Consider the following 20,380-nt stretch of genomic DNA (forward strand, 5'->3'; position numbering starts at 1 on the left):
GTAAAGCAGGCGTGGTAAAGGGCTGGAATATCTTGTTAGAGGGGGAGTCCCGTCTGCTATTTTGCTTTGTTGTATACCGCGGAGGAGTAGCAATAGAATTTCCGATAGCTTTTTATTTTTTTGTGAATGAATGAATTGATGAATACAAATTAACGGGTGTCAGTTGATTTTAAAATTGCATGGTCTGTAAGACTCTGTCAAGTCCGTATAACAATTAGTACCTAGTGACTACTCTTATATGATGAGGCTGTCCTTGCTGTTGTTATATCCTCACCATTTACTAGCGATAAGAAACCACCGCTGACGATAGCTATCCTCGCCCATCTTACCTAGTCCCAAACAGGTCAAGCACCCTAAGCCCGGAGCTGCGCTCGGAAAGACGTCGCATTCCGCTCTTTTTTCCGAAAACCGGGGCAAAGGAACTCCTAGAGCAGAGAAAAAAAAAAAAAATCCAGTTGAAGCGGAAAATAATATGCGCTGCGGCGGCGCCGGCGCAGGCCGAAAAGTGCTCCAGCTGGCTGTGCTCGGCTCAATTGGGCGCAACGGTCACTGCGGTAATTTGGCTCCAAGGGCGATTTTTTGAAACTTGTTCCGGAGAAAAAAATAACCAACTTTCTTCTTCTTCCTTTCTTCTTCTTCTTCTTCTTCTTCGAACAACTTGACTTTGTTTGCCCTCTCTCCTCTCTCTCTTTCTCTTTGAACTAGGGTTTCCTTGTTTTTTTCTTGGACCGTGCACTTGACTTGCTTTAGCATCAAGGCTGATACTCATCTGTCTCTTTTGTTCAAGATGCTGTCACGAAGCTCTCTCCGGACCGCCCAGGTACGTGATATTTTCTGTTTTATTTCATGTGTGGATTTGCCATGGCGGGGTTGGAAATGGGCTGCAGGTTGGATTGGGAAGAAAAGAGTAGTCAAGTGCAGTGTACTCTTGGGTTGTGTTGTCCTTGAGGGCAGAGGAGAAGAGATGGAGGGGCTGGCTGGCTGGCTCTGAGCCGAGGTCTTGTTGGCGAGATTTTTTTCCTCAATGGGGGGGCCTCTTGGAAGATGCTGTTGTTGTTGTTGTTGGAACAAAAGACAAACCATAACCAAGACCAGAAACTGACTTGCCACGTCTTCTACAGGTCCTTCGCGCCGCTGCCCAGCCCCAGCAGCTCAGCCGATCCTTCGCCACCGTCCAGTCCGACATCTTCAAGCCTGCCAAGTTTGGCGGCAAGTACACCGTCACCCTGATTCCTGGAGATGGCATCGGTGGAGAGGTTGCCGAGTCCGTCAAGACCATCTTCAAGGCCGACAACGTGCCTGTCGAGTGGGAGCAGATCGAGGTGTCTGGTGTCGAGGAGAGCGCGCTGCGAACCGAGGAGGCCTTCCGCGAGAGCGTGGCCTCGCTCAAGCGCAACAAGCTCGGCCTCAAGGGCATCCTGCACACGCCCGTCAGCCGCTCCGGCCACCAGAGCTTCAACGTGGCCATGCGCCAGGAGCTGGACATTTACGCCAGCATCTCGCTGATCAAGAACATCCCCGGCTACGAGACCCGCCACAAGGACGTCGACCTGTGCATCATCCGTGAGAACACCGAGGGCGAGTACTCTGGCCTCGAGCACCAGAGCGTCCCCGGCGTCGTCGAGTCCCTCAAGATCATCACCCGCGCCAAGTCGGAGCGCATCGCCAAGTTCGCCTTCGCCTTTGCCCTCGCCAACGGCCGCAAGAAGGTCACCTGCATCCACAAGGCCAACATCATGAAGCTGGCCGACGGTCTCTTCCGCAGCACCTTCCACCAGACCGCCAAGGAGTACCCGACCCTCGAGGTCAACGACATGATTGTCGACAACGCCTCCATGCAGGCCGTCTCCCGCCCCCAGCAGTTCGACGTCATGGTCATGCCCAACCTGTACGGCGGCATTCTGTCCAACATTGGCGCCGCCCTGGTCGGTGGCCCTGGCATCGTCCCCGGCTGCAACATGGGCCGTGAGGTTGCCGTCTTCGAGCCCGGCTGCCGTCACGTCGGTCTGGATATCAAGGGCAAGGACCAGGCCAACCCCACTGCCATGATTCTCAGCGGCAGCATGCTCCTGAGACACCTCGGCCTCGACGACCACGCCAACCGCATCTCCAAGGCTGTCTACGGTGTTATCGCCGAGGGGTAAGTTGACATTGTCTTCGTCTAGATCATACCATCTTGTACTGACAATTTCTATAGCAAGGTTCGCACACGGGATATGGGCGGTGAGTCGACAACACACGAGTTCACCAAGGCCATCCTCGACAAGATGGAGACCATCTAAATACCAAATCCCAATTCTCAACAAAGCCTTGAAATAAAGCGCGCAAGGCAAACCCAACAAAAAGACGTATTTAAAAAAGAGAAACCGAATTTTACCCCAAACACGACCAATTTAACAAACCACACCTCTTTCTGACACCCATCTCGACAGGCGTGTTTGGGAAGAATGATACCTCAAAAACCTTAGAATCCGAGGCGATGCGGAGCGACGCCGCTGGGAAGAAAAAAAATATGATACAAAGGGGCAAAGTTCAAAGGGCCAGATGAAAATGGTTATTGGGGGGGGAGGCGAATATTATTGAGGTGGTGGGAGAATGATCAGGGGGATGTGTGTAACCATGGTTGACATGAGCGTATGGAGTCTGAATACATAGAATTTTACAGTACAATTATCGCTATTTTGGCTTGATTGTTTGGGTGCAACTGATGTGTTGCCGACGGGACTGCTCGCATAGTTGTTGCCCATGTAGATTCACGATTGTTCGTTGCAGTTCATTGCATGCATTCAGGCATGAGCATGTTCCGGCTGATTCCGCTTTACTATTGCATGTAAACGGTGACACTGGAGTTTTCATTTCCTCTTCTTTCGCATATATCGCCCGATCTAATAGTTCTAAAGAAAAGTAAGTACGCCTCTAAATTTTCTAATCAAAAAGCAACATCCAAATCTACCTGTAAAGATACGTTCGACATGTTCTTTGAAGGCTCAGGGGTCGTCAACGCAGCGACAATCCGGTCAAGGCCCTCGTTCAGATAGTCCATGTCATGCGAAAACACAATGCGGAACCAGCCCGGCTTCTCTGATCCGAATCGCACCCCCGAAGCGAGAAAGACTTTGTGCCTCAGCAATGCATCCATGACAGCTTGGTCGATATCCTGGGGCTGGGAGCCTTGATGCTTGAGATATGTCCTGCCGAGGTCGGCCCAGATGAAGAAGCCGGCATTGGTACCGGTGGCGTAGACGACGTCGTTGGCCTTGGCCCATTTTACAATGTATTCGTAGTAGGAGCCGAGTTTTTGTTGGTTTTCTTTGATGTAGTTTTCGACCCAGACGTCGTCTTCTAGTGCATTCGCAAAGACATGTTCTGATAGGGACGAGACGGAGGATAGCAGGACAGCGGGAGATAGAGCAGTCATCAAATCCACATTATGCTGAGAGATGATGGCTCCTAATCGTAATCCGTTGGCACCGAAATCCTTGGACATGCCCCAGAGGCAATGCACATACGCCGGGTCTATCAATCCCGTAGGATCGATGGAGAGGACCGAGTAGAAGGGTGCGGGAGGGGGATTCGTGTCGATTTTGTTTTCAAATATCGAGAGGGCATAGATTTCGTCGCTGATGAGGTGAAGCTTGTACTTGTTGCAGAACTTGAGCAGGTCGATGAGGACGTCTCGGGAGTAGCATCTTCCAAGGGGATTGTGCGGATGACATAAAAGAACAGCAGAGACTTTTTCGCCGTTTGCTCGTGCTTCGAGGAGTCTTTTTTCGTATTTCTCAACACAACTGGCTCCCAGGGGATCATCGTCTCCGAAATCGACGAAGCCGAGCTTCGTCCCCGTGCGGAGCGTCGCATCACCGGGAAAAGCACCATAATAAGGCCTCCCGAGAAGAATCACGTCGCCCGGATCTGCAAACGCCCACGCCATGTGCTCCACCGCCGAAGTGCAGCCACTCGCGACAGCAACATGCTCCGGCGTTACAGGAACCACGGTGTTGAGGTACTTGGTGAGGAAGCTCGCGATGGCGGTGCGGCTGCGCTTGAAGAAGTCGCCGTAGGTGAAGGCGGAGGTGGGGACGTTGAGGTTGGCGTGGAGGTGCTGTTGGAGGGAGGCGTGCATGAGGTAGTTTTCTGCGACGCCGAGGTTGACGTAGCCGGATGGGTTGAGGGTTGGGTGCCAGTTGTTTGAGAGGACGGCGCCGGAGGGATCTGGGGTTGTGAGCTTGGAGGCTCGGGAGGAGAGGGCCATGATGAGGGCGGTTTGTGTGTAAGTGGGAGTGGGAGTTTTCTTGTTGCTGTGATGTTTTTTTTTTTTTTTTTTTTTGATGTTGGAAAGTATCTGTGAGATTATGTGAGAAGGGATTATATGATGAGAATAGCTGAACAAGGTGTAAAGTCTATTGAGAGAGTTGAAGGAGAAAGGGGGCTTATAAGTGATCCATATTTTGGTGAGAGGTGAGAGTGAGAGATAGTGTTTGTTAGTTGAGGGCGGCCTTTAGTCATTTAGCCGGGTGAGATACGAGACCGGCCCCCCTCTATTTGAGATAGAGAAGATGCTACGAGTTAGGGGATGATTGGGCTTACGATGTTATTCCCGCAGAGGCTGTTATTTACCGATTTCTTTGGAGCGTGTCGGTGAGTCTTTGGCCGAGCGGGTGGTCGGCCGAGTTGCGGGTAAGACTCAATTGCCTGCATGAGTTATGCGTGTTACTTGGTATAAATGGCGGGCTTCGCCGTGATGTTGCAATGATACCTTAGTACTTATATACCTATACAAAATATAGCAAATATTTTTGGTGTAAAGGGGGGTTTATCAAAAAGTATCCCTTTGTCAATAGGTCAAAAAAAAGCTTAAAGCCTTGGGGCATTTAAGCCGTAATGACGGCTGAGTGAAAGTGGAGGTTTTTGTGAAGCTCAAAATGCGCCAAAAGCTTTCGAGCGTATGTAGGTCCTATGGATGTCTTATAGTTTGGGTGGCTTAGCCAATGCAAAAATCCTTTCTACGTAGAAAGATAAGGGGCAGCGACAGTCCCCAGAAATGGATTTTGCATTCCAAGTCCGTAGCAAATTCTCCCCGTTGAATAATATTGAGATCCAGCATATCTACCGCTATAAACAGCAGCGCCGCAGTGAGCCAAAACGCACAGGCATTGGCCGGATCGGGGAAATCGAATTCCCGTCCAAAATAAGGAAAAAAACCCTGGCAGCCAACCCCTCCATTGGTCGCATAGCGGGGTGACTCCGATTTCTGCTACTGTATGACTCTGCGACAGTAATATTTTTTTTTTCTTCTGGTTTATTTATTCGAACCGGCCCAAACCACGATATCCTCCGTTTCCCGCCAAAACACAACCAGATTCCCACGAACATTGCACACCATGGCGGACAATCAACCCACTACCGGCGATGCTGCCGTCGACGCTGTCGCTGCTGCCGCTGGCAAGCTGCACCTTGACGAGGTCACTGGCGAGATGATCTCCAAGACGGAGCTCAAGAAGCGCCAGAAGGCTCGCGAGAAGGAGGCCGCCAAGAAGGAGAAGGAGGCTGCCAACAAGGACAAGAAGCCCGCGCAGGCTGCTGGCAACAAGAACGCCGAGGCTGCCGAGAAGGAGCTCACCCCGAACCAGGTATGCGCTGTTCTGCTGGTTCGAGATGTGGCATGGCGAGCGCAGTTTTGCTAATTCGACATGACAAATAGTACTTCGAGATCCGATCAAGAACTGTCAACGACCTCCATGCCAAGGGCAAGGCTTACCCTCACAAGGTGCGTTCCTACAGATAACTAGCAAAGAAACCAAGACGACGCCGGTTACTCACCAATTCATAGTTCCACGTCACATATGACATTCGCAAGTTCGCCGAAGAGTACTCCAACCTCAAGAACGGCGAGATGAACAAGGACAAGATGATTGCGCTCGCTGGTCGAGTCTACGTCCGCCGATCAGCAGGCAGCAAGCTGTACTTTTACGACATCCGCTCCGAGGTATGCCGTGCCACGCCTCCCTTGCTCATAAACAGTCGAATTCTGGGCTAACGATATTTAGGGCACTCGACTCCAAGTCCTTGCTCAGGCTGATAACCGTGAGGAGGGCACTCCCGACTTTGACGAGCAGCACCTCAACCTCCGCCGTGGTGATATCATCGGTTCGTACATGAAATTTCCGTTGTCTAATGGCGAAACCCCTTCTAACTCGCCCTCATCTAGGCATTCGAGGCTACCCTACTCGAACCAACCCCAAGAACAAGCAGGGATCCGGCGACTTCTCTGGTGAACTCTCTATTGCGGCTGTCGAGGTCATTCTCCTGTCGCCATGCTTGCACCAGGTAAGCCATTGTGATCGCGTGACTTGTCAATATTCCGTTTCTCTAACTCTTCACAGATCCCCGATGACCACTACGGTTTCAAGAACCCCGAGCAGCGATTCCGCCAGCGCTACCTCGATCTCATGATGAACGACAACGTCCGAAACGTCTTCATCACCCGTGCCAAGGTTGACTCTTACATCCGCCGCTGGTTCGACGACCGGGATTTCATTGCCGTCCAGACCCCCATGCTCAACGCCATTGCCGGTGGTGCCACCGCCAAGCCCTTTATTACTCACCACAACGATCTCGACATGGACATGTACCTCCGTATCGCTCCTGAGCTCTACCTCAAGATGCTTGTCGTCGGCGGATTGAACCGTGTCTATGAGATGGGCCGACAGTTTAGAAACGAGAGCATGGATCTGACTCACAACCCTGGTAGGTTCTGAATTTGTCACTTCTAGTTTTGACATGGAACTAATTTTTTTCTGTCTAGAATTCACCACTCTGGAGTTTTATATGGCCTACGCCGATTACTATGACCTCATGGCCATGACCGAGGAGCTTGTTACCGGCCTGGTCAAGCACATCCACGGCTCTTACAAGACCAAGTACCACAACATCAAGGGTGAGGAGGTTGAGATCAACTGGGAAGGCCCGTGGCGCCGAATTGAAATGATCCCCACTTTGGAGGAGTGTGTCGGCGAAAAGTTCCCTCCTGCCGATGAGCTTCACACCGATGAGGCCAACCAGTTCTTCAGAAGAGTTCTCAAGAAGACTGGTGTTGAGTGCAACCCTCCTCTGACCAACGCCCGTATGCTGGACGCCCTGGTTGGAGAGTTCCTCGAGTCTCAATGCGTAAGTTGATTCACCGGTGAAAGATCGCAACGCATTTCCTTCCCTTTGGCTGACACTGTTTTTAGACCAACCCAACCTTCATCACCGGCCACCCCAAGATGATGTCTCCTCTCGCCAAGAGCTCTCGCAGCGTCCCCGGCCTCTGCGAGCGATTTGAGGCTTTCGTTTGCAAGAAGGAAATCGTCAACGCGTAAGTGTTTCCACCTCCTTGATATTTTGTCAATCTGATTTGCTAACATCGTCACATAGCTACACCGAGTTGAACGTCGCCCTTGAGCAGCGTGAGCGATTCGAAGAGCAGGCCCGACAGAAGGCCCAGGGTGATGACGAAGCCCAGGGCGTTGACGAGACCTTCTGCAAGGCTCTCGAGCACGGTCTCCCTCCCACCGGTGGCTGGGGCATGGGCATTGACCGAATGATGATGTTCTTGACCGACAACTACAGCATTAGAGAAGTTTTGGCTTTCCCCACCATGAAGCCCGAGCAGAACACTGGCTCAACAGAGAAGCCTGCTGAGGCGGCATAGGCATAGAAGATGATGTACTTTGAAAGTTTAAAAAAAATCAAGGAAAATTCAAGACGAAGAAAAAATATTGGGTAGTGACGAGAGGTATCTATCTTGTCAAGGGATGGAATATTGGCGGATTTGAGTAGAATGTTGTTCTATAAAGTACAGCATCTCGATATTGATGAATAAAACAATAAACGTTTTCCTCGGAAGCAAGATCTAGATTACTTTAACAAATCTGTGCGGACTTGGAGTGGACATGACTGATAAGAGGGTATCAACAATTTCATATATATCATGTATGTCTAAGAATTCTCCAGAAACCAAATGCGCCACCAACGCCTATACCATGCATCGCAAGCTCGCCATCCAACTTCGACATAACAGCTCGCTCTTAAAATTGTACCCGACGCTTGCGGCCAGTGTATTTGGACGTGGCCTTGACGATCTTGCCCTTGCGCTCCATCTGTTCCTTTTTCTTGACAATCCATGCCTTGCTGCCCTTTTTAACCTGTGCGTTATTCACCTTGAGCCTCTTCCTGGCATCCAAAACGTCGACGTTGTCCATGCCGTCCACGACGCCCGTGATGTCTGTGTTGCCGCCGTCGTTGTCGTTGTTGCCGACGGTAAGGACGAGATATAGCTTGACGTTTTTGGTGCCGGGGTCGTCTTCGAGGATACCCGCGCCAAAGCCCGCCTTGACGGCGGCCTGGGTAATCATGTGGCGCTGCGTGTCGTTCTTGGGGTAAAACTGGCACACGGCACGGCCTCCGCGGCGCAGACTTGCGTACAGGCCGTTGAAGAAGCGGTTAAGCCTCCCCGTGGGCGAAGTCTCGCTGGACTCTGCGCTGCAGAGCCACTGGATGGCGGAGATGCTGACGGCGGCGTCGAAAGTGCCGGCGCGGAAGGGCACGCCCTGGCCAATGTCGGCGAGCATGAGGTCGCCCTCGACGTCGCGCTGGAGGGCGATGTCGAGCATGGAGGGGGAGACGTCCATGCCGACCCAGACGTGGGGCCCGCCGTCGGAGGGGGAGACGGCGGAGAGGATCTCGCCGGAGAGGCCGCTGCCGCAGCCGATGTCGAGGATGAAGGACGGGGATTTGAGGTCGAGCAGCTCGAGGGCGCGGCGGGTCATGGAGGCTTGGATGGTTTGGATGCGGGAGGAGGTTGTGTATTTGCGGGCTTCGATGTCGTCATAGTGGACGTCGGCCGCGCTGGGAGTGTTGTTTTGTTAGAAGATGAGGACGGGAGGATGGGAGGGGAGGATGATGGAGGTGGGAGAGGAAGCTTACAGAGAGTCCTCGGGGCGAGACATTGTGGGAGATTATGGTGTGAGTTTTGTCTAGGGATTCGTTGGATTGGAGATTGGAGATTGTAAGCAATGCGCCCAGTGAGAAGGAGTTATATGAAATGGATTGGTTGTTCTGCTTTTTTTTTTCTTTTGCTTGGATCGTTGAGGTTGCGCTGCGAGTGGGCGCATCGTGAACCATTTTTTTGTGGGTGTTATCGATAAGGATTTGCTTGGATGGCGCATAAATAGCCATGCTCACATGTGAATGCCAATCAACATTGACATCATGAAACGAGCACATTGCTATTGCCGAATTTTAATCACAGATTTTCTATAATTTTTGACTTGAATATGGATATCTGTTTATTTTTTTGTTTTCAGTCGAATACACGCCGCACAGCTGCAAGCATCGCTTCGTTCGCATCCTCATCAGCTCGCCTCGGAGCGGGAAAAGCTTTCGTTCCGTATGACGACAGACCCACGAGATCCCATGCAGCTCATCTCAGCTATGAGCACATGAACGTGTCCACAGCTAGCCTTGTCTAAGACGACCTTGACCTTGTCTTCTTCTTCTTCCCTTCCAGCATTCTTGGTCCCCCAAGCTTCTTTTTGTTGCATTACATCTCGTCCCCTAAATACAACCTCGTGCTTGTCGTCATAAGCTCCCTAGCCAAGATGTGGATTCTACCCCTGCTGGGCTACGCCGGCGCGATCCTCGGCTTCTGCTTCCTGACGCTGTCCATCGCGTCCGGGCTTTACTACCTTTCGGAGCTTGTGGAGGAGCATACCGTCTTGGCAAAGCGGCTGCTGACGCGCCTGATTCAAATCATCATCGGCGTGCAGGTGGTGCTGTGGCTAATTGACGGCTTCCCCTTCTGGGCGACCGTTTTGGGCATTGTGTCGCATGTCGTCTACCTGGGCAACATGAGGAGGTTTCCTTACGTGCAGCTCACTGACCCGCTGTTTCTGCTGTCTTGTGGTATGGATTCGAATTTGAGATCATGGATGTAGAGGTGCACTGCGCTAACATGGATCCTAGTGTTGGTGTTGCTCGATCATTATGTGTGGTTCCGACACTTCGCCGACAGCCAAGCGCGTGCTTACAACCGAACCTCGTACTATGAGCAGGTGGACGTCCCAACCTTTACCATGATTGCGTCATACTTTGGCTTGTGTGTCTGGCTGGTGCCGTTCGCGCTGTTTGTGAGCTTGTCTGCGGGCGACAATGTGCTGCCTACAATGGGCACGGAGCCTGTTCGAGGCATGGAGGGCAAGAGTAAGCCCCAGGGCATGGTCAAGGCCGTTGTCGACTGGGTTCGCGGCTTGATCGGGGGCATGGCTGGGTCCGGGATGGACCGGCCATAAGAACATGTCGGTTCCCTTTCTTGGAGAAGATTGTTAATACGCTGCTACGAGGCCGGCTGGCCGGCTTCGATCGAGTTTCTGGAATGAACACCGCGCGCTGAGCATCTGGGACGGTGCGTCTCTGGAACAAAGACCCTTTCGGAAATATGTGGGCTTTAATCGCTAAAGTCTATTCCTTTGCGAGAGACCGACTCGGCAGAGATAAAGTCTCCCTCTCTTACTTCCTCAATGTCTCATGCCCTATCATGAAGATTATCGAGCCTTCTATTTACCTCTCTGCTTTCGGCTGGTTGGTGGAAGACGAGGCTGGAACCCCGAAGCTCTTACAACTTGATGGCACGCGCGCTATCACAATAATGAAAACGAACTTGTTTCGATAATAATAAACGCCGGCTACCTTCTGGACGTTAAGGTTTCTCTCATGAAGCGACTGAACTATGGTAGCGAGGGCTTCATGACGACTGCATCTGGCTTTCTCACCGTTGCTTCAACAAAACAAAAGACGGGGTTGATGGGACCTGTCTAGTCCCTCGTCCATTATGAGTGGGCTGCAGCTTACGGAATCGTGAGTGTTTTGCGATTCCTGGCCGTCAGAGTATTTAATAACATGTTTGTATGCAGGATCAAGAGATTGACGCTGCAAGTCACATATAATGATCATTCTCGAATTCATTCCTCTTGTATCTATCTGAGATGGAGGAGTGACCGCTTACTGACATGTACTGTTGTATCAAATGCCGTTACTTGCTTTGGGCCTTTGGCGTCATTGGTAACATGTAGCGTGTTCTGTCACTGCATAGCCGCAGTTATCTTGGAAGACTTGATTAGATATGAGCTGATACAGCTCACTATATGGAGCATCTAGTCATCAATATCCAAAAGATTTGTTCACTATTGCCCGTAATCCTCGGTGCTGGACCTGCGTATTGCACTCAAGGAGCTGATGATGATTCAATTATCTCCATCCCCATATATATAAGTGCGTTGAACGAGTGCGTTGCATGTCAAGCATATGCCTTGTGATGGGCGCGCCGTCGTGTGTGGTTACAAGCGCCACCAAGTGTCGCATCCCTTTACTAAGCGTAGAAATCCTCAATTCTCAAAAGCCCATGTGTGTATGTCGTAACTCGTCGCACAAATGCCCTTGCGGCCCTGCCGTACTCTTACAGATATAATACACGATCGCCAGCCAACGCGCTTTCATCACTCCTTGCTGCCTGCGCCTTGCCAGAACTTTTTGTCTACCTTGTCATCGGCTGCGGTGTGACCATGGTCGAATTTCTTTTCAAAGTCCTTGTTGCTAATTGTAACACCCCAAGTCAGCTTAGTTCTCCAGGCCATGGAGGTGACTTAGGAGGTTTATTTTCTTACTGCTGCTTGACTTCCTCCTTTTGCTCCTTGGTGAGCTCCTCCGACTTGTTGACGCCGGGCATGCTCAGGTTGGAGATTTTAGGCTGTGGAACAGTGCCGTTTTTGGGTTGTTCTGGTTTTGAGTCGCCTTCTTGCTTGATGGCGGGGATGAGGCGAGGGATGGATTGGTGGAATGGGCGGATGGAGGTGCGGATGAAGCTTGTGGAGGGGAGCTTGCGGAGATGCAGAGTTGAGGCCATTGTGTTGTGTCTTTTGTGTGATTGTGTATTTGAATTGGATTGAACTGATTTTGGAGTTTTTGTTTTGTAGGGAATTGAGGTTTGGAGGTTACTTGTACATAAGCTGTTTTTATTTGGAGATTTGCCTCCTTTGGGTGGTGAGATGGTGTTGACGTCAAGGGGGGATGACATCATCCGTGTAGATGAATTTGGGGTTCAGTAGGCGAGAATGGAGGGATCAGCGATTGAGATGTGAGATGTGTTGCGTTTGCTTATGTATAGAGTAAATTTGCTATTAATTATTTGCTATGGTATAAAAGGAAAATATCGGTCTATGTGGGAATTAACAATGAGAAAAACAAATAAAAAGGCCCGTAAATCCAGACAACGTTTTGACTTTATATTAAACAAACAACAATAAAGGAAGCCAGTATTAGAGCGAATGTCTTACGCTTCGGAGGCAATGCGAATAAGGGGCGATCCCATACCGGCGCCCTTGCCCCAAGCCTCGTGAGCCTGCTTGATGTCGTCGAGTTTCCAGACTGCCTTGATGGGCACTTTAACGGTGCCCTCCTTGACCATGTCGAGCAACAGACGGAATGTGGGCTGGAAAGAGGACTGGTCGCGCGTAATGCCGAAGAACCTGGTCGTCTTGTTGGACCAAAAGTAGAGCGCCTTGAACAGCAGCTTGAACATCGGAGGCCAAATCGAGCGCGTCTTGCCGTTGGTCAGAGTAGAAAGATTGTTACCGTAGGCGACGACGACGCTCCTCTCAGCGCTCGACAGGATGTCGTAGGACTCGTCGAAGCTCTCGAAGCCTAGAGCATCAAACACGGCGTGAACACCGCCGAGCTCCTTCATGGCACGGATCCAGTCCTTGTTGGTGTAGAGAAAAGGGTGAGCGCCAGCCTCTTTAAGAGCAGCGTGGTTCCGCTCGGCGGCGGTGCCGTAGACGGTTGCGCCCTGGAGGAGGCAGAGATACATGATGCCCTGGCCGACGGCGCCGCTGATGCCGTGGATGAAGACGCGCTGGCCGGCCTTGACCTGTGCAGTGCGGTTGACCATGCCGTAGGCGGTGGTCCAGTCGAGGGCCATGGCGGCGGCCTGCTTGGGGTCGACGCCCTCGGGGACGGCGACGAGGTGCTTCTCCTCGATGTTGATGTACTCGGCGTCGGAGTCGTACTTTGTCATGGCGGTGACCATGGCGCCGGGCTTGAACTTGGAGCAGCCGGGGCCGTTGGCGGCGACGCGGCCGGCGAAGCAGTAGCCGGGGGTGAGGGGGGCGGGCTTTTGGAGGGGGTAGATGCCGAGGCGCATGTTGATGTCGGCGCCGGAGAAGCCTGCGTAGTAGATCTTGACTTGGACGTGGGCCTTGGGAGGGGGCGCGATGGTGGAGTTTACGATTGAGAGGCTGGTGGAGGCAGGGCCGAAGGAAGTGATGACGACTTTGCGGTTGGGGATGGCCATTTTGGTGAGTTGAGGTTGTGGTGGTGAAGTTGGTGTAAGTGGTGAGACGTTTTGCCAAGAAGTGGCAAGATGTTGTATTAGATAGAGAAGAGGTATTAAATGATGACGATGCTTGAAATATGACGATGTATCAGAGATGAACTGTTGCTTTGGTGTTGCTTGCTTGATTGCTGTGTGTTTGCTGGTGATGCTGAGCAGCTCTTCCCATCTCCAAGACCAGCGGGCATCGCGTCCTATTTATTCCCCTTGGACATGCTCCCATCCAACACTTGCGCCATCGTCACAACGGACAATCCTTCGCGGCAAAGCCTCGACGCCATGGAGCCACATTGCAGCAGCAACTGATAAAAAAACAACGCCATCACCACGCACGCCAGACACGCCGCAGCACCGCCCAAAGGTGAGGTCGCAGCAGCCCGGATTAGGAAATCGCGAGAACGAAGGGGGCTCCAATAACCTTAATCGGCCCAGTCGGTGTCAGCCCGGGGAAATAATAACCAACAGCGTCAAGTTAAGCCCTGTAGAACTCCGTGCTCCGTGCTTCTCTGCTGCCCCTGTCTTGGTTTGGTAGAGTCGTATCCATGCATCTGCCATTTTTTGTCGGCGGCACGGAGGCTAGCGAGGGGGAACGTTGGGCCGGTTGGCGGTTTGTGGCGCCTGGTGGCTGCATTTTTTGTGGTGCACAGGAGCAGCTATGGTACGCGTATCGGAGAGGTAGCTTTGATGTTTTGGAAGGGGATTGTAAGTGCATATAGCGTCGGGATATGGGGATGAATGATGCCAAATAAATTGTGAAAAAATAATACTTGTTTATTTATATCCTCTAATAACATAACTGTATCTTTTTTTTCCTTCAAAATGATCTTCATTATAGTGAAATGCTCACCCTCACATCACCGTCTCTCGTCTACACGGAACCTGAGAGGTACCTCCGTGGCATCCACCGATCGGTGCCAGCCGCTGCCGTTCGGGTAGATTGTGCCCGCGTGGCGCTCTGGTGGCTTGCCCTGCATGCTAAAAGCCTGTCCGAGTGCCGTCCCGACCTTCAACTAAATCTTCGACATGAATTCAGAGTCAGTTTCTCGTCGCTGGACGCGCTGCCTGATGACGACGCCTTTGTGGAATCCCCGAGACTCAGCAGCACATGCTTCGTAATGTGAATCGATACATGTTGACAATGACTCACGCCATCAACTCATTGGCTCGGCCATGTTGAAGCTGCTCTGCTTCTACAAACGCACCAGCTGCGGAGCGACACGAGATGTTCACTGCTGGCGCCCCCCTACCGAATCCTTCCACTTGATCCTTTCATCGTCTGCCTGTCCACCGCCAGATGATACGACTTGCGCATTCCGCTTCATCAGCCATGGTCTGCCTGGGTATCTGATGGGCATTTCCTCTTATGGAGACGGCACGGGTAACATGCCCGCTCATCTCGCTCTCAGAGGACACATTGGCTCTTAGCAAGGAGCCTTGCAATCTGCCGCAAGATCACGAAGAAGCCATGGTTTGATGGCCACCCGCCACTCACCGCTGGCGCTGCGGCTGTGAAAATCGCAACAACTTTCGACATGTGAATAAGAAACCGGCCCTCGTTTTCCGAATTCGCAAACAAGTTAGGAAAAGTTGTTGTGCGCATCCAAGCAACAGCTTATGCCAGAGATGGGACATGCGAAGCTTCTTTGAGCTGCCGAGACCAGACTCTTACAAATTGCCACTGTCAACCAATGAGTGCCAACATCACTATTTACAAGCAAACTTCCACTTTGTGCCCGGCAAATGCCGTTGAAAATCAGGCTATTTGATGCACGAATCATCTTCACCAATGATCCTTGTGATGAAATATTTGTGTTCTTTGAGAGCAGAATATTTGACCATCTAATTGTTATTTGCAAACTACCGGTCTATGTCTCCCGTTATCCATGCAAAACGTACAATTCCAGATCCACCAGCGTTATACCGCGAAAACAAAATCATCTCATGCCTGCGAATTCTGCGCTCCCAACCTCATCACCGAAGCCAACCTCTGTCTCGCGCTCTCCTTACTCCGATCAGCCCTCGGAGTAGCGTCATATCTCTCGCCATCCTCGAATCCTATCTTTTGAGGTCGCGGAGGAGGCGGCGGGGGCGCATGATGCGGTGCCGATTGGGTGGTCGTGTAATACGACTCATCCCACTCCTGGGCAGACGTTACCCCGTTGGTCTGGATATTCTGCTGGCTCAGTTGAGGAGTCGGCGGCGTAGTATCGACGCTGATTGATGGTCGGGGTCGCTCCTCTCGTCTCTTGCGACGCACGGGTGGGTTTTGTGATGCGAGAGCCTGCTGAGCAGTCTCGTGTGTTGATGATACTGAAAAGCGATTGGAGCTGTAGTCATTCCGAGGCTGGTCTTCGTCGTCTGTCGCAACCTCGTCCTCCATTTCATCCTCATATGCCCGCAGCTCGCTTCTCATAGCTAGGCTGGCACAGATGCTTCGCGCCTCCTCGATGGCTGCTTTCCTTGCCTTCAGGGCCGTCCGGCGGTCTCGCGTCTCCTTGTTCTCGGCGGCGATGGCCTCGACGGTGGCATTCTGCATGCGTAGAATCTCAATCGGGTTGAAGAGGCCGAGCATCCGCAAAAGCAAGTGTCTCTCGACAACTTGAGTGATGGTGTTGCGAGTGAAGATCCGCGCCGTAAGATCGTAGTATATGAGCATCTTTTCGAGGACTTCCTCTGCTTCGGTGTAGGTGCCGCCATTCTGGGTAGCTTCCGAGCGCCATCTGATGAGGCGTTGTTCGTACTCAGGGTCGTACGGCTGGATTTCCAACTCCAGGTCGTCAGTCAACCTCTTGAGCTCCTTCTCCGCCTCGTCCATCATTTCCTTCATCTTGGTCTCCAAGAAGTGGAACCGCAGAGGGTCTCTCATTCTCAAGGGCCAGGCATGGTCAATCACGTCGGCGAGGAATTCGTTGCAAATGACTCCGACGTTTTCCTTGTACTCCTGAGCAAGAATAGGCCAGTTTCGGGAAAAGTCTTGGAACAGTATATACGGAGCCCTGGGGTTGGAGTCCAGGGGAAGCTCGTTACCCCGAATTTGTCGCAGCAGCGGCTCGACTTCTCTCTGGGCAAACTCTTTCTTGGACTGGTCGTCGACGACTCCCGCGGCCGGCAAGTTCATGCCAGAACCGGAAGAGGCAGAAAAGTTGACTTTGCTGCCGTGCTGGCGGAATAGGCGCGAGAACCTCTCGCTCTCTTCACGGACTCGGGCCCGGAGCTTTTGCGGAGGGGTTCCCTTGGGACTGGATTTTCTCGCGAAAAAGGACTCTCCCACTGGATTCTTGTAATTGCCATTCACGGCAGGTGTGACGAGATTGCCTGATGCAGAAAAGAGCTCGCCCATCTCGAAGCGCATCTCCTCGATGGTGTCTTTTCCGGAGCCCATGGCCTTGAGATCGGCTTCGCACTGCTCGAGGGCCTGTTGGATCTGTCTTCGGAGCGACTTGACGTGCTTTCCCACGTGTCGCTGGAGCTGGGAACTGAGCTTCTGTCGCAATGCTTCGATCCCCCACATGTGAGGCGGCAGGGCGGCCCATTTGCCCTTTGTGAAGAAGTCCGCTTCGCGGCGTGATCGTTCTTCCGCGGAGGACCAGTACTCGCCCGGTCCCGGATTGAGCAGGATATACCAGCCGAGCTTGAAGTTGTTTTCTCGATCTTTGTTCGCGACAAGCTCGATGAACTTGTCTTCGAGACCAATGCCTTCTGTCATGTCTGGCTTTGTCAAGACGCCAATGGTGCGCGAGCCAGACGGGTCAAAGTGGCGAGCTTTCTTCAATATGGGAGCCTGCACGTAGTCGTTGTTGCCGCCGATGACGGCCAAGATGATGGTCCGGCTGCTCTTCATATATCGGTCGGAGAGCATTTCGATGGTCTGAATGTCCGCCTCAGACTGGTCTCTGTTGGCCACACGGACAAGGCCGGGCAGGTCAACGAGACTCAGCATGGGCATTTCCGGTCCCATCTTTTCGACGACGAGGATATCGCGGGCGGCAAAGCGGCCTGGTATGCTGCGCGGCGCGATGAGTTCCGTGGCCTCTCTCATCAAGGCGTCAAACGGCGTGTCGATGCCCACACGGCCTCCAAACTGCAGCAGACGAGCCTGCTCATTGTAAGGACGATTCTTGTCGGGAATAATAGACACCTTGAGATTCGTCTCCTTTGCTCTCCGCAAGCGAATCTCCGTCGCAAAGCGAGTGCAAGCTCCGGCGTCTCGGGGAAAGGGTGTGCCGCTGAGAGCTTCGAGGACAGAACTCTTGCCGGCGGATTGGTCACCCACAACGACAATCTGAGGCAGTTTGACATTGTCTAGCTGGGCGAATTGGAGCTTGTCGATGAGGTCCAGCAGGCCCCTCTGCTCGTCTGCGAGACCGTGGGCTTCGAGGGAAGACCCGAGCGTTGGGGCCATGGCGGGATGATTTGCGGATTGGGAGGTCAACAGCATAGATCCCATCACCTTGTGAATTGAAGTAGGAAGAAATTGAGGAGATGTGAATGAAAAGAGATTTGTGTCAATTGCTATAAAAAAAAGTTGATGTCTCTTTTATATACAGGAATTAGATAGAACCAGGAGGCCCATTGCAGGCAGACAGACCTTGGCGGGTATAAACGGCGTCGTTTCAACACGCCATGTTTTGCCACTCCTCCTCGCTTTGTTGGTATGTTTGTGTTTCGGATTCGCCTCTGGGTTACGCGTTTGCGTACGAATTCACTCGAGGCAGCCATTTAGCAGAAATCTGGTGGGATTTTGTAAGAGCCCAGATGTTGGGGGTACTCGTACTCGTACTCTTGGCGTGACGAGTACAAAAGACAAAAGCGCAGGCAGCCGGTTACAGGTGTGGCGAAGTAAATGTGGCGCACTGTTGTGGCTGTGCAAGCCGTTTACTTGTTTGCCGAGGCTCAACTGTTGCTGAATGTGATTGTCTTTGTCCAAATTCGTCGAGTGTATTTTAAAAGACGTCAAACAGTTTTTACTCCTCCTTATGCTAGCTGATATAGGTCATGGCCGTATAATTCTTCAATAGCTCCCACTTTAGCCCGTCCCGTACATTCGGGAAAATGTCGATTGTCTGGAGCCACGTCTCTCCATCTCAGCCAGCCAGACAACTGCCCCATTGTGTAAGACTTGCCCGATTCAGCCATGAATAGATTACATACATATTGGGCCATATCATGTCTTGTAGTAATATAAATTGTTAAAAGGCCGTCTTCCGGCTTGTATTTCACAAAGTTTACGCGGCGAATATTAAAGACAAGCATTAAGAGAAGAAAAAAAGCCATTATGTCATTCGCAGAGTAAGCATTATCATCACCCTGCATAGGAGTCATTTATAACCGGCTCGCAGAAACCTACCAGTCCAGTTCTCGGTTAGGATCAGTGGACAGAAGCGGCTCTTCAATGCCTCCTGTCTACAATACTTCATCATGCTCGAGATACCCACTTCCCGGTAGTCATCTATGACTTCGAAGAGTGGCCAAATGACGTACAAACCTGGTGGCCAAAGTTTTCGGATCTGGTTGCAGATTCTCTTGGTTCAACCTGCACGTTTCTCATTAGCAGTCATGTCACCATACAAAACTTTACCGGAATCGAGTTTCCGGTTGGCTTGAAGGAGCACTATTCATCGGTGAAACGATTCATTACCGCAAAAGTGAAACAATTTTTCGACCGAGGTCACAGTTTAATCTCAGATAGAGATGTCCTACGTAAAAACATCGAGGAACAGTGCCTCTTGTCGGCTGAGAAGTTTGAGGGGTCTTTTTCCATGAGAACATATTACTTAACTCGGGTGTTTCAACGACTCACTTTCCACTCGTTAACTGCTATTAACGAATCCATCTCAAATGTCGGTGTTAGTGAGATCGATGTCTGCCGAGACCACTTGCTTGCGTTGAGTGCCAAACCTCGCATAATTGTCTCTTGGGCCACTTCGGTCCTGTCTTGGATTCTACAATCAGTTTGGCCTTTGCACCTTGATGAGCTTGCCGCGGCTGCTGCAATAGAACTTGGTCGATCAACATTATCAGAACTTCAAGAGGCTATCTCTATGGACATTGAACGAGACCTTCACAATCACCTTGGTGGCCTTGTAGTCGTGGAACAAAAATGTGCCAGGATCGTCAATCCTCAGATGATCCAGGACTTCTTATCCAATTCTCATGATAAGAGTCTCGAAGGATTCCGCTTACAATCCGGTGAAGATCTGGTCAGACTTACTCTCAAGTACCTTACGATAGTTAATCAGAATGAGTCTGGAAACTCACTAAGCAACTCGGTATCCCAACTCTCGAGAAGCCATCTGGGACAGAAAGAATTAGACCCAGTATTTGGATTGACGGATTACGCGTGCCGATTCTGGGTAGCCCATTTTCATCACATTGAAGGGTCTGGTGAAAACCTAGCAGACGAGGTAATCGAGTTTGTCAAGAACTCAAAGTGAACCAAATCAGTGACACGGGGACTCCATTGCATAGAGCACTGGACATGGATCAGTTCGAGAATGCGAAAGTTCTCATTGAAAGAGGCGCTTCGGCTTTATTGCTTGACGATGACAATAATGATGACAACAACCCTCTGCACATCGCAGCTAGGGAAGGGAATGTTGAGGCCATATCCCTTCTGCTGAGCGCAAAGGCAGATATTGATAAGCGTGGGGGAGAAGAAGAAACTCCGCTGTTTAAGGCAGCATATGCCGGTCACGTTGCTGCCGTACAAGAACTTCTGAAACATCATGCTAATCCTGATATTGCACGGAGTGACGGGTGGACACCGCTTCATGCATCTGCTGATAATGCTGACATCACTCTGCTACTGATAGAATCGAATGCAAACGTTAACCAGCAGAGAGATGATCTTTTATACACCTCTCCATCTTGCAGTGCTGTGGGGGAGAAAGGAAGTTGTTAAAATTCTTCTCGAAAACGGTGCCGACTCAAACATCAAAGATCTGGATGATAATA

General features: G+C 51.4%; 8 protein-coding genes across 8 annotated transcripts; 3 read left to right on the forward strand and 5 right to left on the reverse strand.

Moving 5' to 3' along the window:
• Positions 1 to 787: 787 nt before the first annotated feature.
• On the forward strand, positions 788 to 2,282 carry Triagg1_131 (uncharacterized protein; the record flags this gene model as incomplete). The annotated part of the gene is made up of 3 exons (XM_062896309.1): positions 788 to 820; positions 1,122 to 2,140; positions 2,198 to 2,282. 3 exons carry the CDS (start codon positions 788 to 790, stop codon positions 2,280 to 2,282), a joined length of 1,137 nt encoding a protein of 378 aa, XP_062760481.1.
• Positions 2,283 to 2,929: 647 nt separating this feature from the next.
• On the reverse strand, positions 2,930 to 4,252 carry Triagg1_132 (uncharacterized protein; the record flags this gene model as incomplete). The annotated part of the gene is made up of 1 exon (XM_062896320.1): positions 2,930 to 4,252. One exon carries the CDS (start codon positions 4,250 to 4,252, stop codon positions 2,930 to 2,932), a length of 1,323 nt encoding a protein of 440 aa, XP_062760482.1.
• A 1,129-nt stretch (positions 4,253 to 5,381) lies between these two features.
• Triagg1_133 (uncharacterized protein) lies at positions 5,382 to 7,693 on the forward strand (the record flags this gene model as incomplete). The annotated part of the gene is made up of 9 exons (XM_062896331.1): positions 5,382 to 5,630; positions 5,702 to 5,767; positions 5,831 to 5,986; positions 6,048 to 6,147; positions 6,209 to 6,327; positions 6,384 to 6,747; positions 6,806 to 7,167; positions 7,233 to 7,357; positions 7,417 to 7,693. The coding sequence occupies 9 exons, from the start codon at positions 5,382 to 5,384 to the stop codon at positions 7,691 to 7,693; spliced, it is 1,818 nt and encodes a 605-aa protein (XP_062760483.1).
• Positions 7,694 to 8,069: 376 nt separating this feature from the next.
• Triagg1_134 (uncharacterized protein) lies at positions 8,070 to 8,990 on the reverse strand (the record flags this gene model as incomplete). The annotated part of the gene is made up of 2 exons (XM_062896342.1): positions 8,070 to 8,889; positions 8,968 to 8,990. 2 exons carry the CDS (start codon positions 8,988 to 8,990, stop codon positions 8,070 to 8,072), a joined length of 843 nt encoding a protein of 280 aa, XP_062760484.1.
• Positions 8,991 to 9,641: 651 nt separating this feature from the next.
• Triagg1_136 (transcriptional regulator family: HMG) lies at positions 9,642 to 10,711 on the forward strand (the record flags this gene model as incomplete). The annotated part of the gene is made up of 4 exons (XM_062896354.1): positions 9,642 to 9,945; positions 10,006 to 10,309; positions 10,383 to 10,444; positions 10,500 to 10,711. The coding sequence occupies 4 exons, from the start codon at positions 9,642 to 9,644 to the stop codon at positions 10,709 to 10,711; spliced, it is 882 nt and encodes a 293-aa protein (XP_062760486.1).
• An 823-nt stretch (positions 10,712 to 11,534) lies between these two features.
• Positions 11,535 to 11,941, reverse strand: Triagg1_137 (uncharacterized protein; the record flags this gene model as incomplete). Its single annotated transcript, XM_062896365.1, has 2 exons — positions 11,535 to 11,631; positions 11,703 to 11,941. The coding sequence occupies 2 exons, from the start codon at positions 11,939 to 11,941 to the stop codon at positions 11,535 to 11,537; spliced, it is 336 nt and encodes a 111-aa protein (XP_062760487.1).
• A 426-nt stretch (positions 11,942 to 12,367) lies between these two features.
• On the reverse strand, positions 12,368 to 13,387 carry Triagg1_138 (uncharacterized protein; the record flags this gene model as incomplete). Its single annotated transcript, XM_062896376.1, has 1 exon — positions 12,368 to 13,387. One exon carries the CDS (start codon positions 13,385 to 13,387, stop codon positions 12,368 to 12,370), a length of 1,020 nt encoding a protein of 339 aa, XP_062760488.1.
• A 1,978-nt stretch (positions 13,388 to 15,365) lies between these two features.
• Triagg1_139 (uncharacterized protein) lies at positions 15,366 to 17,828 on the reverse strand (the record flags this gene model as incomplete). The annotated part of the gene is made up of 1 exon (XM_062896387.1): positions 15,366 to 17,828. The coding sequence occupies one exon, from the start codon at positions 17,826 to 17,828 to the stop codon at positions 15,366 to 15,368; it is 2,463 nt and encodes an 820-aa protein (XP_062760489.1).
• Between the last annotated feature and the right edge of the window lie 2,552 nt (positions 17,829 to 20,380).

The sequence above is a fragment of the Trichoderma aggressivum genome (assembly GCF_033847375.1).
Source record: "Trichoderma aggressivum f. europaeum strain CBS 100526 chromosome Unknown scaffold_001, whole genome shotgun sequence".
NCBI lineage: Eukaryota > Fungi > Ascomycota > Sordariomycetes > Hypocreales > Hypocreaceae > Trichoderma > Trichoderma aggressivum.